At 41.4% G+C, this 18,631-nt stretch overlaps 1 protein-coding gene across 1 annotated transcript in view; it reads left to right on the forward strand.

Annotated features, from left to right (window-relative positions):
* The first annotated feature begins 982 nt into the window (after positions 1-982).
* The window catches only part of LOC125487108 (E3 ubiquitin-protein ligase ARIH1-like), a 29,164-nt gene continuing 11,515 nt past the window's right edge, over positions 983-18,631 (forward strand). The window contains exons 1-2 of the mRNA XM_048617191.1: positions 983-1,610; positions 10,448-10,515. Coding sequence (XP_048473148.1) covers positions 1,323-1,610; positions 10,448-10,515 — 356 coding nt within the window. The 5' untranslated portion in view covers positions 983-1,322. The remainder of the gene's footprint in view (positions 1,611-10,447; positions 10,516-18,631) is intronic.

Consider the following 18,631-nt stretch of genomic DNA (forward strand, 5'->3'; position numbering starts at 1 on the left):
GAGGAGCAGGAAAGCTGACGTTTCGGGCCTAGACCCTTCTTCAGAAAAAGGATCCTTTCTGAAGAAGGGTCTAGGCCCGAAACGTCGGCTTTCCTGCACCTCTGATACTGCTTGGCCTGCTGTGTTCATCCAGCTCTACACCTTGTTATCTCAGATTCTCCAACTTCGGCAGTTCCTACTATCTCCGCCACCGGTGAAGTGATTCTCTAACTCCAAGGGCTACGATAGAGCAATTCCCGACCATGTTGAAGAGATAAATCCATAGATCTCTAAACATTAATTACATGAAAGGATTTGGTTTGGAAACAGTGTGGAAAAAGTAACATTGAGGTAGATGATCAGCTATTATTTATAATATAGCAGGGTGAATGGCCTATTCTTGTTCCTGTGATAACAATTGAGGATGCTCAAGAGACCATAATCGGAGGTGCCCAGGGACCTTAGGGGGTTATGAAGCTGGAGAAATTAGAGAAAATAAGGGATGATGCCAAAGAAGGTTTTGAAAACAAGAACAAAAATTTTAAATACGCTACCAGACCAGGAGTGCACCAGCAGACACACAAAGTATATATCGGGAGGCAGGTTAATGCTGTGCAAAATGCTGCTTCATAAAACGGCGCTTTCCATCACAGTGTTGAAGAGAGAGAGTGGACTTGAAGCAGTTGTTCGGGTTATTTTGACCCTGATTTTTTTTTGTAGACGGGATATACCTCCTCAGGTAGAGCGATGCTAATGCCGTGAATTCCTCCGCGAACAACAGAAACAACCGACTCTGCAAGCGCGCACCCAGCGGTAGGCGGGGAGAAGACAGCGCGCGCTCCGGATGTGGGGGTGTGGGGAAAGCGATTGCGCGTGCCCGCTGGAGCGGTCAGGATCTTGGCGGGGACGTCCAAGAAGAGGGCGGGGCTTAAAGGAAAGGCGGGGTTAGGATGGGGTCTGACGGGGACCTGCTCCGCTTGGAGCGGTAGGTACGGCGGGTGGTACTGAGGTGACCGTGACAGGGACGCCGGCGCGAAATTCGCGAACGGGTGACATCACAGAGGGGCAGCAGTGGTTTAGCGGAAGAGGCTCAGTTGCGGGGCGGAAGTGACGGTGCAGGGCCCTGCCGGCCGGTAGGAGGGCGGGTGGGTGCATGTTGCGGCGCGGGTGCCGCCGGGAGAGAGAGCGCGGCCCAGTCCCTTTGTTGCGGTAACGCTGCCCGGGGGGGGGGCGGGGGGAGAGCGGAGCCGAGCCCAGCCTGAGCTTGAGGCGAGCCGAGCCCAGCCTGAGGCAGGGACACCCCCACAAACAGTCACATCAGCCCAGCCCGCACCCACAATAACATGGACTCGGACGAGGGCTACATGTACGACGAGGATGAGTACAGCGAGGAGAGCGAGCCCGAGGATAACTTCGAGATCGGTGAGGTGGAGATGCAGGAGCCTGGCCTGGAGCCCGGCCAGGACGGCGACGGGGTCGGCGGTGGAGGCGGCGGCCTTGGAGGCCTAGGCGGGCTGGGCGGCCTCGGCGCCGAACAGGAGGAGGAGGATTACCGCTACGAGGTGCTGAGCGCCGAGCAGATCGTCCAGCACATGGTGGAGTGTATCCGGGAGGTCAACGAGGTCATCGAGGTAAGGCAGTGCCGGCCGGGCTACGGCAGGAAAAGTCGCCGAAAGCCCGAACAAGCAGGCCCTAGAAGCTGGGAGAGCCCCCCTGCTGGGTGGTGAGGGCCCTGTTGGTGTAAACTGCAAAATGAGGAAGGAGATGAAACCAAAATGAGAACGAGGGGAGTGAATGAGTGATTGTCTTTTCTCTCCTCCACCCCCTACCACCACCACCTTGTGTGACTGACTAGTTTTAAGCAGGATTCCAGGTTTCACTGGGTGGGTGAGCATGTGCCAGGAGGGCAGCCAGTTTTCTTTTCCTGGTCTGTTGTGTTTGTAATCTCGCCTTTGTCTAGTATATTGCCATAAGTTTCTGTGTGTTCGTTGTGATATTGAGGACATACGGTACAATCTTCACGAGCGCTTTATTATTTAATGTTTTTGGACAGATTCAGTTGCTTTTTTTTAGCTTAACATTTCTGGTCGGGAAAATTCCCTGAACAGTGTAGTTTCGAATTTATCACCAGGGTATTAAGGCTTTTTACCCATTGATTTCTGCTGTATAGATCAAAATTCATATTTGGATCATTTATCTTGAGTAACTAGTAATAACCAAATTGGCTCCTCCTTACTCAGTAATCTTGTCATGCTAATAGTTTTCTGCCTTTGAGCCTGTGTTATCATTGCCATTTCATTCAGACATCACAACAAAAGAAAATCGAAATATGCAAGTAAACGCGGGTGTGATTTTTTTTGTGTTATTTCTAAATGTCACATGTAACTCCTTGGCAAAAATGTAATCTCGTCACGAGCCAGCATATAGATCTTGCTGTATAGTATTTAGAATTGGATTAGAGCATGAAATATTCAGCTGGAAGGTTGCAGTTTTACGAGGGATTTGGCCTTCATTTAGGAATAGGTTGAAATAAGACACTACCCAAAATAGATAACTGTAATAATGCAGATTTTTTTTTGCAAAGTTGCTGCAATACATGAAGTTTGTTAATTTTCACACTTTGAACTGGTTTTATTTGATGCATTTTAAACCTGTTTTCTCTAACCTCGGTCCTCAGTGGCTTTGGATTCCAGATCTGACAAATGGTTGTCAAGCTGAAACATTAACTCTTTCTCCACAGATACTCCCTGATGCATTAATTATATCCAGCATTTTTTGGTTTTACTATTTAATTTTGTTCATTCCAATAGATTTCCACCCATATTGAATCGATCATTGTCTAGAAGTTGGTAAAATACTCATTCTAAAAAGATGCTTACATTTTGTAAAGTGGAGAAAAATCCCAGTCTATACTGTTTTATTTAGGTCAGTTTTGGATAGTCTATGGCATCTACCAATGATTGTCTTTTAAACAAAAAATAATCCTGTGTTCATTATAGTAAAATAGAATCTGGGAGAGAAAAACAAAGTGGATAATAGTAGGAATTAATAGGCAAAGGGCTGAAGTTAGTCCTATATATTAAAAGCTACTGTTTCTTGAATCCAGGTTTTTTTTTGAAAAGTGGTTGGATTCCATGAAGGTCTCATTGTGATTCTTAACACTGGAAATCCACAACACAGTGTGTTCAGAAAAGATGGAAATATATTTCTCGCAAAGTTATAGTATCTTGTCTGTATGTGAAACACTAGTAATAGCAGCTATGTTTGAATCTTGGGGCATTTGAACTAACAACAAAAGTCTTAGCTGAAGCAGCACATAAATATTGAGTGTAAGTGAGCACGTTAGAGGCTGGGTATTCTGTGCTAAGTGCCTAGTCCCCTGACTTCTCAAAGCCTGTCAACCTTGTTCATGGCACAAATGGGATACTTTTCACTTGCCTAGGTGAATCAATTCCAGCAACAGTAAGGAAGCTCAACACTATCCAAGGCAAAGCAGAAAAAGGTACTACATCCTCTTCTTTAAAGATTCAGGTGATCTAATAAAAACTGGTCAGGTTTCAATAATCAGACCATGTCATTCTGGAGAGACCTCAGATTTTAGTTGTTACTCATTTGTGTTTGGCAACAGAATCTGGATTAAATGCCAGCATTGAAAGGTTATCAACACTCTAGGATTTACCATGTTTGTTACATTATTACCTTATGTTTCACTGTTCTATTAGAAGATCTGTGTTTGAGGTCATCATTAGGTTTTGGTAACGTGAAACATCAATTTGCTAAATGTGTACAGTGACAGCATTAGATATTCTGGCCAAGTGATCTGTCTTGAAGAACCAGCTGCTTAGGGTTTTCAAATTAACCAGTGTGGGTGTGTTATTCACTGAGATGTAAAAGTTGAGCCTGAACCAGTTCTTACCTGAGACCCATGGACATGGGGCTTACTGATCAATCAGCTGTAGAAAGTTTGTGATTTATCAGTGCTGACCATGACAACCTTTGGAAGTCCAGTGAATACACAAAGTATTTTCACTTAATATCTAGTTGTTACTGGAATGCGACATTTGAAGTATCAAAGATTCAGTGTTCCATTAGAAAATTCTATTTTGCTGCTTTCTTTAGACAAGATCCCAGCACATGGTTAAGGCTGGGGATCGAAGCGGTGAGAATTTTGGTTGACAATACCATACCATTAAAAGTAAATCCAGTAACCTCTAGGGTGATAAAATTCCCTAAATCCTTTTAAAAATGTAATTGCAGTTTTGAGCCAAGTCATAAATGACTACCCCTGGATTTTGTGCCCAGTCTCCACTTCAGTGTGAGTTGATTTCTGACTCTCCAGTTTACTTCTCATTTATGAAATGCCAGTACTTGATAGTTTCACATGTATTGGTTGTATGTCGATACAGGACCCAACTGGCCGTTCTTACTCCCTCTGCTGATGTTAAAGGGGTATTTGGCCATGGAAGGAGAGGAGCCATCTTATTTGTGTAGAAATACTTTTCATTGATCAAGCATTGAAACTTTAGCTGATTGCATTACTCTTCAATCTGTCAAAATATCAAATTTCTGACTGGTCTCTGCTTTTCCAGAAAGCTGGAATTTTCTTTGGATTTGATACTTTATGCACTAGCCAATTTAACTCTGATAAACTTATAAATTGATTTGCGTGACTAGTATGCAAAGAGACCTTTCTGAACGGCTTTCATCTAATTTCAGTGGTGTATGGCTTAATTCTGCCTCTCAACTTGTAGCTACTGTATCAAGTTAACGGCATTCTTGAGAAGTTTCCTGGGGAAAGTAACTTGTGGATTAACATTGACTCATCCAGTTCTTTATTTCTAAATATTCAAGTCAGGTTCCGGAAAGTTCAGAGCAGTGCTTCCCATTGTGACCCCATTTTGAGACTTGAAAATTATTGCAACTCTGCAGTAAGAACAGAGGAGGTGTGGGGATGAATGTTGCAGCACAGGGCTTATTAAAGGCAGGGATTGTTAGAACTCAGTCAGAGCTCTAAGAAAGCCATTATTGCTTTGGAGTTTGTGACCCCTGACTCTAACCTGGTGACTCTTTGGGAAGTCCTAGTTTAGAGAGCTGTTCCTTTTAGAAAAAGACAGTATTTTCTCATTGTCATAGTCACATAGTCATTCAGCAGGGAATCAGACCATTTGGTACAACTCGTCCGTGTTGACCCGATATCCCGATCTGATCCATCCCCGTTTGCCAGCACTTGGCCCAAGTCCCTCTTAAAAACTTCCTATTCATTTACCCCTCCTTTTAGCGCACATGTGGATGGGCACTCCCCTATTATAGGCCACAGCCAGCAGTGGCTTGGCTTGATGGACCAGAGTTTGCACACAGCTTGCTGAGAGTTCTCTTTTAATCTTCAGATTCTGTAATTGTAAACTTGATTTTTATTTGGAAGGAGGATTTTGATATAAAGTGCTAGGTTTTAGGCTATTGATTGAGGAGCATTTTGAAGAAGGGAGTTAAACATTACGAATTTGAATGTTTTATGTATATTTATTTCCTTGAGTAATTTATGCCCTTTTGTACAGGATTGAGTCTCCTTCTACTGCAAGCTTGAGCTTAGTCTTGTCACTTTTCATGCATAACTTTAGAAGGATGGAATCTTGGATTTTCCATTTCAAAATCAGCAGTTGCTCAAAATAAATCTTTCTGGCTGGAGCACATTAGGATCAACCTTAAACAACATTGGAGGTACAACATGGGTTCTGTGCAGGGTGAATGGCTGCCTTCTATCCAGGCTGCATGTTGTGCTGACCAGGATCAGAATGGATGATTTTTTCTTTGTTTGAGTGAGATGATGCTAAGCCTGTCCGTCATTACTTTTCAGCTTGTCTCTATGGTGAGTGTGTAGCCAGACTGCTGGTTGTGATCCAATCCTTGACTGCTCACAGTTCACTATCTTGCCACTGTGCCAGAGGTAGCCATGGTGGCAGCAACTTGTTCTGCCCAACAGAGACTGAAATTTGTGCCGGGTGGGGCTGCTTGCATCTGAATCATGTTAACAGCCACTATTCACAGCAGCCAAGCTTCCTACAATATGTTTGTAAGGTTTATTGAGTTCAACATTTTTGCCACTGCCATCAAACAATCATTAAAATTGTGGAAGGTCCCTGATTAAGTGTACGTTTAAATCTGTAGAGTAACATGTTGCTCTTTGCCTTCAGCTCATTCAGCCAATGTACACGCTTTAAACAGATTTTTAATGTTTATTTGCTGGTGCAGTTAGTGTATCAGGAACTAGATTGGATATATGTACAATAGTATGGTAGAACCACAGTTGCTGGCTTCAGAAACCACTTTCACTTGTTATTCATAAGCACTATACTGTAAAAAATATTATAGGTATTAGTGAGTTTTTGCATTATGTACTCTATGGAGGTTCTTCCTACACTGGTGAACTGTAGATATCAAGTACACATTCTGTCCTTCCAAACTTCAGCTGTGCCTGATGAGGTGCTGACAGAAAAGGATGATTAGAGAAAGATGCAGGAAAGGGCAGGACATTTGAATTGAAGATTGGTTATATGTCTGTGAATACATATGCTACTCCACATTAGAAAACATCAGTTGCTCTAATGTTCTATCTTGTCTGATGAATTGGACCACACTACAGTAGAGGAAAAGTCTCTGTTAGGAATTACTTACAGGTCTGTAGCTAAAGTTTACAAGATATTCTGAACCTCTTGGTGTGATGTGTTTTTGATTCCCACCTACTCATTTATTCTCTGTGAGATGTATATTATCTGGGCTGGAAGACATTTGTGCCTGAGTTCACTTCTAAACTTTCAGGCAGAATGCAGTTGCAAAGACCAAATTTAATTGTGGGATAGGGGTTGCTTGGTGGTAAAGGATGGTGATGGTGCTTATCAGCATCATTGCATGAGGTTTCCTGCCACATACAGCCAAGTTTTGTAGCTCATGAGGGTCCCTAGAGAATTTTCCAGCAGCTTTGAAATGCTAAATTAGTTTTTCTTTGTGACCTGCTTACTGGTGTGCTTTGGTTTCTGTATCAGATGTCAGGCACTTGACTCAGTGGTAACACACTTGCCTTTGAATCATATCCTACTACAGAACTTGACCAGATAATCTTGGGTGACCCTGCTGGAAGTGCCATCTTTCAGGTATCAAATGGAGGTACCTCCCCAACTCTTGAGATAACTGGAAAATCCAATAACACTGTTTAAAGAAGAGTGGGCTACTTTCTTGTTTCTTGGTGAAAAACAAAAGCGGCCCATTCTGAACACCTTCACAAAAAATGCATTCAGCTTAATCAGCTATTTTAACTAAAGCCTCATGATTAAAAGATTATTCATTCATTTATCTATTCATGGTCATTTGTTTCTCACTAAATGAGGACTTTTTCAAGGTTCTTGCGCTATAACCTCCCTCTGTCTCCCACACCTACATCCCTATTCGTTACAGGGTCAGCAGATTAAGATTAAGTTGTTGTAATTGGTTGGCTCACCAAGCTGGTTCATTGTTTCGCAGACATTGATTAAGTTGGTTGAAAAGAAAGGCACTTCTATTTCTATAGAGTGTTTATGACCTTGGCATATCCCAAAGTGTTTTACTAGCAGTGAAGTACTTGTGAAGTGCAGCTACATTGTAATACATAAAGCATGCCTGGCAATACAAGGGAAAAGAGGTGATGAAGCAAACTGGTGAAGGCAGAGCAGTCGATGTTGTCTATATGGACTTCAGCAAAGTGTTTGACAGGGTTTCGCATGGTAGACTGGTTAGTAAGGTTGGATCATGTGAGTACCAGGATGAACTAGCCAAATGGATACAAAATTGGCTTGAAGGTAGGAAACAGAGTGGTGGATTGGAGGCCTGTGACCAGTGGTGTGCCGTGGAATGGCAGGTGGAGTGTAATTTAGATAATAGCTATTACATTTTGGTAAGGCAAACCATGCCAGTACTTATACGGTTAATGGTAGGGCCCTGGGGAGTGTTGCCAAACGGAGACCTAGTGGTGCAGGTGCATACATGTTCCATGAAAGTGGAGCCGCAAGTAGACAGGGTGGTGAAGAAGGCATCTGGCATGCTTGCCTTCATTGGTCAGAACATTGAGTATAGAAGTTGGGATTTTACAGTACATTGGTGAGGCCACTTTTAGAATATTGCATACAATTCTGGTCGCCTTTCTATAGGAAAGATGTTGTTAAACTTGAAAGGGTGCAGGAAAGATTGACAAGATTGTAAGGGACTGAATAGGGTGGGACTTTTTTTTTGCTTGGAGCGTCGGAGGCAGAAGGGTGATCTTATAGAGGTTTATAAAATGATGAGGGGTATGAATAGGGGTGTCAAAAACTAGAGGGCAATGGTTTAATGCAAGAGGGGAAAGATTTAAAAAGCACTTGAGAGGTAACATTTTCCCTCAGTGTGGTGCATGTATGGAACAAGCTGCCAGAGGAAGTCGTGGGGGCTGATGCAATTACAACATTTAAAAGGCATCTGGCTAGGTTTGTGAATAGGAAGGGTTTAGAGGGATATGGGCTGAATGTTGGCAAATGGGACTATGTCAGATTGGGATGTCTGGTCAGCATGGACAAATTGGTCTGAAGGGTCTGTTTCTGTGCTGTATGACTCTATAATTGGACCTTTTTTCATTGGACAACCCTGTTATTTTTTAAACATAATGTAAACTGTATCCCAACCTTGCCCCAAGTTCTCTCTTGGGCATGCTGCATGTGAGGCGTTTCATTTCTTCACTTGGAAATTTTTGAATAAGCAGGGAATAGAGGAATAAGGACTGAGTAGATGCAGAAGGTTTCTTAATTTAGAGGCTGTTGTGTCAGAGCAGGCTTGGTGGGCTGAGGGGCCTGTTCCTGTGCTGTACGGTTCGTTATTTGTTCTTTGTTGCTACTACCTTCATAATGTCATCCAAAATGTGCAGCGTGAACAAACAGCATATCTTCTCATCACCAGAATGGAATTCAATTGGACTGGCTGCATTAGTATTCTAACCACAGCACTGGACCAGGTAATGTTCCAAAACTTTTCCACCATCTCTAAGGAACAAATCAGGAGTCTAATGGAACTTCCTGGATGAATGGAGCTGTGAAAACATTCCAAAAGCTCAAGACGGTCCAGGACAGTGGCAGTAGTTTGTACCACCTACAAGGTGCACTCCAACAACTCCCCAAGGCTTTTCAAACTCTGATGATCTCCACCACCTAGAAAGCCTTGGACACCAGAAGCATAGGGCACTCCACCTACAAGATCTCTTCCCCACCCCAACCAACGCCAACCTGACCTGAAACGTAATCACCATTGCTTCATCATCATTCAGACAAAATCGTGGGATTCTCTCATTAACAGGGATGCCTCCAGCAGATACTGCAATGTTTCTTGAGGGTGGGCCACCACTTCTTGAGGGCAGGTGAGGGCAATAGATACTGGCATTGTCCACAATCGCATGAACTGTATATTAGCCATGTGTTATATGTGCTAAGAATCACTTCGATAGTGTATTTTTATTTACAATGGTACATACTCAGCTTTGGCAACTCCAGATTGTATGTGACTATTGAATCATACAATGTTCCTAAGTTCCTGTGAGGTAGTAGATATGGTAATGATATTAACTGAATAAATAAAATTGAATAAAGAACTTCTGTATGTTATGAAAATCCACACATCTATAACCAGGGTTGTTGGGAGATTTCCTGAAGACCATTGTGTTTTTAAATAATTCCATGTCATTTGGTCTTGATATAAGACACCAGTGTCTTATTACACAGCAATCTGAAACTCATAATGTCGGCTGCCTTTATAATGCACGATTGTGTTTGAAGGATTTCTATACTTATGGTGCTAGGTGGGCTGAGATTGTTACCTCATTGCTAAGTAGGCAGGTAAATTCCAATTAGAGCGGCTACAAATTTGTTCCTGATCATGGCATTGGGAATAAGAATTGCAGGCACTCAACATTGTCATGTATCTGAAATGACTTAGCACTTTACATAAAGTAAATCTCATTAAAATGCACTGTCGTTTACAGCAGCCATTTTGTGCCAGAACTATATTGTGGTTGTCGAGTGAGTCATGTTGACCGGGACACCGGTGGGAATCTCCTGTCTCTGTCAGCCAGTGCGATTCAATCTTCAGTTGCATGTACCAATTTAAACAGGCAGACTGGGCTGTAACTTGACAACAGCTCTGCAAGTGCAGAACAGCCTTGTCCTATTGTTGGTCTAGATTACATGTTTACTAATAGTGGGTTGAATCCTTTGATTCACAGGAGGAAATAGCTCTGGCACTGATATGACAATTCTATATGTAATTCATATCTCAATTGTCTGCCCCTATACAAACATTAGTGTGGAGACAACCCAGAGAACACTGAGCACAAACTTCTATATGTGTTTAAGGATCTCAATCACAGGAAGTATAATAAAGTTATTAAATTGTGTAACTTGATCTTACCTTTTACCCCCAGAATCCAGCCACAATCACAAGGATACTTCTCAGCCACTTCAACTGGGATAAGGAGAAACTAATGGAAAGGTAATTTATTTTTCTATTGTGGGGAAAATAATGGACCTGTGCATACTGGATGGGAGTCAGCTCCAGAGCTGAGGAGGGCTATGTCAATGTTATTTCACATGCTGGAATTAAGTGTGTCTTCATGTCTAGAAACATCATCTGCTTGATAGCTAGGTTGAGAAATTTAAAAGGAAAACAATAAACACAATGCATTTCTACAAGAAAAGAATTAAAATTAGACCCTGATGGCCACAGATCCATTCTGCAAAGTCATGGGAATCCTATTTGGCTGCAGCCACCTGTTCCCTGTTACCTGACACCTGCGCGAATTGGTGCAATCTGTGATGCTGTCATGCTCATTGAAAGAGAGATTCTTGATAGCCAGGGTGAAGCTAAAATCGTAGTGCTTGACAATGTAACGTCTTCAGTGGAATGAACTTTATAACATTATCAAAGGTACATTTATTAGTAGCTCTTCTATAGTTTGCTTGGTCAGCAATTGGTCTCTAGATGAGTTTCATGTGTTTATAATGCTGAATCTTGATAGAGCAGTTCCACAAACATGGTGTCAATATCAGGGAGACATTTTTAGAAACGTGAATCCAGGGACCTGCCATGAAGACCTCTGCTTTCTAAGTTTGAAACAACAGTCACATTCAGTGTAATATTATCATAACCATCTGAGGTACCTCTTTGTTCAGGGATGATTAAGAGATTAGAAAGTGAATTTCTGTTATTAATTCAAAAACCCAAGAAAGCGGATAGTAAACTCAACGATGGACAGTGCCTGTCTGTCTGGTTGCTCAGCACTTCTGTTGTGAAGTTGACCAAATAATATGATGTGCCTGAAGCTGGCCTTGAGAACACTATGAATTCAATTGTTTCAAGTACTCCAATAAGAGGCATTAGAAATAAGGGCAGTATTGGAGAATAAACTTATTAGGGATAGTCAGTTTGGCTGTAAGCAATGGAGATCTTGTCTCAAACTTGATTGAGTTTTTTGAGGAAGTGACGAAGATGATTGAGAGTAAGGCAGTGTTCCACAACTGTTTTGTTGTCTACATGGACTTTACTAAAATGTTTGACAAGGTCCCTCATGGTACACTATTCCAGAAGGTCAAATTGTATGGAATCCATGCTGATTTGGCAAGTTGGATACAAACTTGGCTTAGCCACAAAAGACAGATAGTTATAGAGAAGTGTTCTTCTGACTGGAAGCCTGTGACCAGTGGTGTTCCGCAGAGATCTGTGCTAGGACCTCTGTTGTTTGCATTGTATACAAGTGATTTGGATGAAAATGTTGGTGGTCTGATTAGTAAGTTTGCAGATGACACCAAAAATTGGTGGAGCTGTGGATAGTCAAAGGATATCAACGGTTGCAGCAGAATATAGATCATCTGGAAAGTTAAGTGGAGAGATGGCAATTGGAGTTTAATCTGATGTGAGGTGATGCATTTTGGGAGGTCAAGGAAAGGATATGGTAAATGGCAAGATCCTTAGCATTGATAAACAGGCATCTTGGGGTTCAAGTCCAAGGCTTCCTGAAAGTGGCAACGCAAGTGGATAAGATGGTAAAGAAGGCATATGGCATGCTTGCCTTCATCAGTTGGGACATTGAGTATAAAAGTTGGCAAGACATGGTGCAAATGTAACGTTCTTTCGTCAGGCCACATTTGGAGTACTGTGTGAAGTTCTGGTCATTGCACTAAAGGAAAGATGTGGAGGCTTTGTAGAGGGTGCAGAAGATGTTCATCTCGATGTTACCCGGATTGGAATGTATTAGCTATAAGGGGGAGGTTGGATAATTTGGGATTATTTTTGCGATAACATTGGAGGCTGAGGGGTGACCTGATGGAAGTGTATAAAATTACAAGAGGCTTGGATAGTGTGCAAAGTTGGCATGTCTTTCTCGGGGTGAAAATGTCAAATACTAAAGAGGTATAGTTTTAAGGTGAGTGGGGAAAAGTTTTTTTCAGTGGTAGGTGCCTGGAATGTGCAAATTGGGAGGTGGTAGAAACAGTTACGATAGCAAACTTTAAGAGGAATTCAGACAAGGTACGTGAGCAGGTAGAGAAGAGAAGGATATGGACTATATGCAGGCAGATGGAATTAGTTTAGAATAGCATTATGTTTGGCTCGGACACCGTGGATCAAGGGGTCTGTTCCTGTGCTGTAATGATGCATGTCCTATGATTGGGCCATCTTTTTGGTTTTGTATTGTAGTCACGTGTACCTAAGTACAGTGAAAAGCTATGTTTGTGAGCAGTACAGGCAGATCATAGCAAGCAAGGACATGGAATTCATAGGGTGCTTAGACAGAGTGAGGCATGCAGATTACACTCCACTGGAGATGTGCAAAGCGAGATCAACATTATTTGAAGCTAAAGAGTCCATTCATCAGTCTAATAACAGTAGGAAAAATGCTGAAGCTGTTCTTCAACCTGTTAGTATGTGTGTTCAAGCTTTTGTATCTTCTGCCTGGTGGAATTGCAAATATCAGTTTCAATGCAATCACCTCTCCTTCTAAACTCCAGAAATGAAGTGCCATGATGGTCAATATTTCTTTATGGGAATCATCCTGTGAATTGTCATTGTACTGTCTAAGGCATGTGTGTCCTTCCTAGGGTACAAACTGTACATAGTATACCAGGTACGTCAAAGTGGATAGTCTCTTCACAATCCCCACCTTTATTTGCCACTGTCTTATCCAGTCAGTTCATCCAACTATAAGCCTTTGTAAACTTGCTTCCCCAAGCTTTTTAGCTTTATAGTGTCAGAAAATTTGGAAACACTACCCTTGATCTCTGCTTCCAGGTAATTAATGTAGACTTAAAATAGATGAGGCCTCAGCGCTGATCCTTGTGGCATTCTGCTAATCACCTGCCAACCTGAAATTGGCCAGTTCATTCCTACTTGGTTTTTTCTGTCCTTAAACCAATCCTGTATCTATGTTAATATGTTGCCCCTACATTGAGCAACAACCTTTTCATGTGCCATTTTGCCACATGTATTTTGAAAATCCAGGCATACTCAGTTGAATCGTCTCCCTTTTATGTACCCTGCTAATTATTTTCAAAAATCCTAATTTTCGTAAGTTTATAAGACTTCATCAGTTTTTTCATAAAACACTGAACTCTGCTTTTATCATACTGTTTTTCTAGGTGGTTTGTTATACTTTCCTTAATGATAAATTCCAGTACATTCCCACGTGTGAGGCTAATTGGGCTTCAGTTCCCTTTTTTCCTATCTCTCTGCCTTTTTCAATAACATGATAGCACTTGCCACCTTTCAACATACTGGGACTATTCCAGAATCTAGGGGCTCTAACATATTGTCATCTGTGTATCCACTGTATCTGCAGTTACCTCTGTTAAAACCCTGAAATGTAGGCCTTCAGGTCTAGGGGTTTTGTCAGCTCTTAATCCCATTAATTTCTCCAGTATTTTTGTCTTACTAGTACTCATTACTTCACTCTTTTTTGTGCCTTCATTCTATTTCTGGTACAGTTTATCATCTTCAAGTATCAAATTGAAAGAAATGGTGAACAATTTTGCAAAGATTAATAGCAGGACAGAAGATTAGACAGAATATAAAATGCAATGGGTGACTTCTAAAGAGGCAGAAATTGAGTGTGAGAGAAAGCTAACTGGAAAGAAAAAACACAACTCTTGCTACAGATATTTAAAAAGAAAGAAATGAAGTGTTGGTCATTTAGAGAAAGCCTGGGCAGTTGGTGAAACAAACTGACACATGAATGAGCAGACCCTTTGTCCTCCCTGTAGAAGATACAAATGTTATCTCGGAGATAGTTGTAAGCCAGGAGGTGAAAAGGAGGGAGGATCTTGAATCAATTAGAGTCACCAGGGAAGAGGTAGTGAAAAATGATTAGAAATAAAATCTGGCAAATTCCCAGGTCGTGAAGAACTCTATCATGGGGTCTTAAAAGAAGAGATTACCGAAATAGATGTATTGGTTTGAGTTTTCCAAAGTTACCTAGGTTCTGGAAAGGTACCATGAGAACATTTTGGAAAGTATTGAGTTTCACTACCCTATTAAAGCAATGAAAGAGGCAGAAAGCAGAAACCTGCAGGCCAGTTAGCATTTTCCCTATGACAAATGATGAATCTTTTATTTAGCAGATGATAGCAGAGCAGTTCAAAAATCTCAGTATAGTCGGGTAGTATCAAGGTTTTCTTGTGAAAGTGAAACTGTTTGACTAATTTGAGTGCTTCGATCAAGTAATAAGCAATATGGATAAAGGGAAACCTGTAGATGTTGTGTATTTAGATGTCCAGAGGACATTTGTCAAGTTACTGCATCAAACTATATTAACATGGATAAAGGATTATTTAACTAACAGGAATCCGGGAGTAGGCACAAATGGTTATTTTTATGTTGGTAAGATGTAACAAATGGCTTATCATGGATCACTGCCAGTACCTCTACTACTTATAATTTATACCAATGACTTGACTGAAGAGACAAGGGTACGGTTGCTAAATTTCTTGATGACCCAAAGATAGGTAGGAAAATTAGTTTGTAGCTTTCTTTTTTTTCTCTTCAGAAGAGATGTAGATGAGTGAGTGGTGAAAACATGACAGATTGAATGTAATACAGAAAATTGTGAACTTATCCAGAGGGCATCTTACTGTTCTGGTATGTGATTGCAAAAGGGTGAGTATGCAGGTACAAGTGATTAGGAAAACAAATGGAGTACTGTTGTTCATTGCAAGAGGAATGTAATAGAAAAGTAGGGATGTTTTGCTGCAGTTCTACAGAGTGTTTTTGAGGCCATGTGGAGTACTGTCTACAGTTTTGGTCTCCTTTATTTAAGAAAGAACAAAATTGCATTAGAAGCAGCTCCAAGAAGGGTTTACTGATTTCTGAGATGAGGGGATTGTTTTATTAAAAAAAAAAGTTAGGTTGATATTCATTGGAATTTGGAAGAATGCAATGTGGTCTCATTGAGTCACGAGATCCTGAGGGAAGTTGACTGGATGGCTGCTGAAAGGACATTCTCCCTTGAGGGAGGGGTGAGTACTAGTGAAGACAGGCTAAAAATAAGGGGTCTCTAAGACACTTTGAAAAAATTTCCACTGAGGGTTATGAATCTATAGAACTCTTTTCCCAGAGTGCCATGGAAGCTAAGGTAAAGGCAGTAATAGATGCTTAACTAACAACAACATCGTTGGATTTCAGACATAGGTAAGAAGGCGGAGTTGAGGCCTTGATCTTATTGATTGGAGGAGCAGGCCCAAGAGGCTAAATGGCCTACCCTTTCTCCTAATTTGTATGTTCATATGTACTGTTAAAGCAGGCACACTGTTTATTTCAAGCCTTTGAAGTGACTATATTTCCGTTTTATTACTTCTGTTTCAGACTGTATAGGACTAAAGTTCAGTTTTATTTCTGTTCCTTTTTACCCACTTCTAGGAAATATTGTGCTTTTATACTTCCGGCCAGTTCTCTCCTATTTTATCCTTTGCATCAATTTTATTTTTAACTCATTTTTTGTTTGTAAAACTCTTGAATGTCTGTCTTACTACTTTTTTGGCAATGTTGAGCATATACTGGATTTTACAGTAAAAGATGTTGAGTATACAGTGGGATTTTAAGGGCTGAGCGCTTTTTGTTTAACCAGGATGGTTTTCACCACTAGTAAGAGGCAGCAGTACCTTCCTGTAAGGTTTTGGTGGGCTTTGGGAGAAAAGACTGGGGAATGGCTAGGAACCTGCAATTCCATGGACTAACTGGCAGTGATGATGAATCGTCAGAAGGATGTACACTCAATTTTCTAAGCTGGGGAGAGAGGGGGTAACAGATGCTTCAGTTGTTCTAATTTACTGAATCTGGCAGCTGTTGTGCTGTAGGCTCTCTTATTACAGGGGAATAAGTCTCATTTTCTTTGTAAATGGCTGGTAAAAGTGATTAAGTGAAGCAACCTGTTTTTTATCAGGATAGGTTGAGTAGCTTAGGTGTCTGCTGATAAGAGTTTGGAGGAATGAGAGGAGACCTTGTTAAAGCATACAGGATTCTTGTGGGGTATGGCAGGTTCAAGACAGAGGTTACTTCTCTCTGGGAGAGTCTAGGAATGGGGGGTGGGGGGGGCATCATCTCGAAGTAGGGTGTCACCCATTCGAGGCAAAGATGAGGAGGAATATTTTTCTGAGGGTAGTGAATTTGTGGAATTTTCTTACCACAGAGGGATGTAGAGGCAGGCACAAACTAGAGGGCATTGGTTTAAGGTGACAGGGCAAAAGTTTAAAAGGGACCTGAGGGGCAGTTTTTTTTCTTGCAGGGTGGTGGTAATGGAACAAGCTGCCAGAGGATGTGGTAGACTCGGGTATAATTACATTATTTAAAAGTCATTTGGATAGGTGCATGGATAGGAAGGGTTTAAGAGGGATATCGGCCAGGTGCATGCAGATGGGACGAATTCAGTTTAGGAAACCTGGTTGGCATGGGTGAGTCAGGCTGAAGGGTCTGTTTCCATGCTGTATGGCTCTATGACTCTGACTTTAATTTGTCCTCGACCATAGAGCTTTATTCATGAGGTTTTAGTCCAGACATTGATGTCTCAATCTAGAAATAGCTTTGGAGAAGGTGGTGCAGAAAAGGTTTATCAGGATGCTGCCTGGATTAGACAGTATGAGCTATAAGGAGAGACTGGAAAAACTTGGGTTGTTTTCTCTGGACTGGTAGAGGCTGAGGGGAGATTTGATAGAAGTCTATAAAATTATGAAATGCATAGAGTTGACATTCAGTATCTTTTTCACAGAGTTAAAATGTCTAATACTAGGGGGCATGCATTTAAAGTGAGGGGGGGGGGGAAGTTCGAAGGAGATGTGAGGGCAAATTTTTTTTTTTACCCAAAGTGGTAGGAGTGTGGAACACGCTGCCACGGGATGGTAGTGGAGGCAGGTACAATAAGGGCATTTAAAAGACTTTTACATAAGCACATGCATATGCAAGGAATGGAGGGATATGGGCTAAGGGCAGACAGAAGGGATTAGTTTAATTTGGCATCATGTTCGGCACAACATTGTGGGTCGAAGGGCCCGTTTTTGTGCTGTACAGTTCTATGTTCAATGTTCTAAATACGTACTGGACGTCACCAGAATACCATTGAGGTCTTTGGTTGCATACTCAATGGTTGTCCATCCCACATTGGTGGCAAGATGACTTTTGGACTTGGTAAACTGGAAACCATGCAAAAACAACCACAGAGCTTCTGCAAAATGAGCACAACTATGATGTGACCCTTCTATTTGCACCAGCAGTGGGTGGCAGCTATTAGGTGCGCAGCTTTGGCTTTGCTACAACTGTCAAACTTTGTAATGAGATTATGCAGTAGCAGATGGAGGTGTCTCGGTTGATAGACCTGAACCATCATGGTTCCATTTGCCTCAGTGGTGCCCATTCAATTTTCCTACTGTGCGAAAGATGTTAATAATCTCTTTTATTCTGTGGAATTATAATGATATGGGATCATGAGCCATATCTATTGGTTTTTTTCTTAATCCTCGTTATTTACATGAAATTTGCCTGGAAAGAATAGTTTAATTCTGCCACAATGAGTAATCTTAAATTATGATTTTATTCTGTTTTTCAAAATTGCTGCTTTTGATTGTGGGTTGGTGGTGCTGCCTGTTTACCTGCACGTAAGCTACATCCATTCAAGAGGCAGTCTGCAGTGCACTGATAAACTCTCCATTGTGTTTATATGGACATAGAAGATCAGGAAGAGTTTCATTATTTATGATGTCTGTTATGCAAAATTTGGACCACCACCACCACCGCTGCCCTTTTGGAAATTATTTTATTAGCTATCTTCCCAGAACATTATTTTTACATATCTTTTTACTCATTCTTGGAAATGGGAAACACGGGGAGAGCCCTGATAATTTTCGGGACAAGTTGTAAGACAGTATTGTATGTTATTGGATTCATTTGATAACCCTCAGATAACTGAGAGTATCACTTGGATCATAGGACTATTCAAGTCTCAGAAATCAAGACTTATCAACAGTTTTCTGTCCTATTCTTCAATAGTCCTGAATGCAAGTGCAGAGACACTACCCTTGAAATCTGTGGATCATTATAATGGGAACTTTGCGTTTCCTGAGTCATTGGTTGT

Source organism: Rhincodon typus, chromosome 36 (assembly GCF_021869965.1).
Source record: "Rhincodon typus isolate 14 chromosome 36, sRhiTyp1.1, whole genome shotgun sequence".
NCBI lineage: Eukaryota > Metazoa > Chordata > Chondrichthyes > Orectolobiformes > Rhincodontidae > Rhincodon > Rhincodon typus.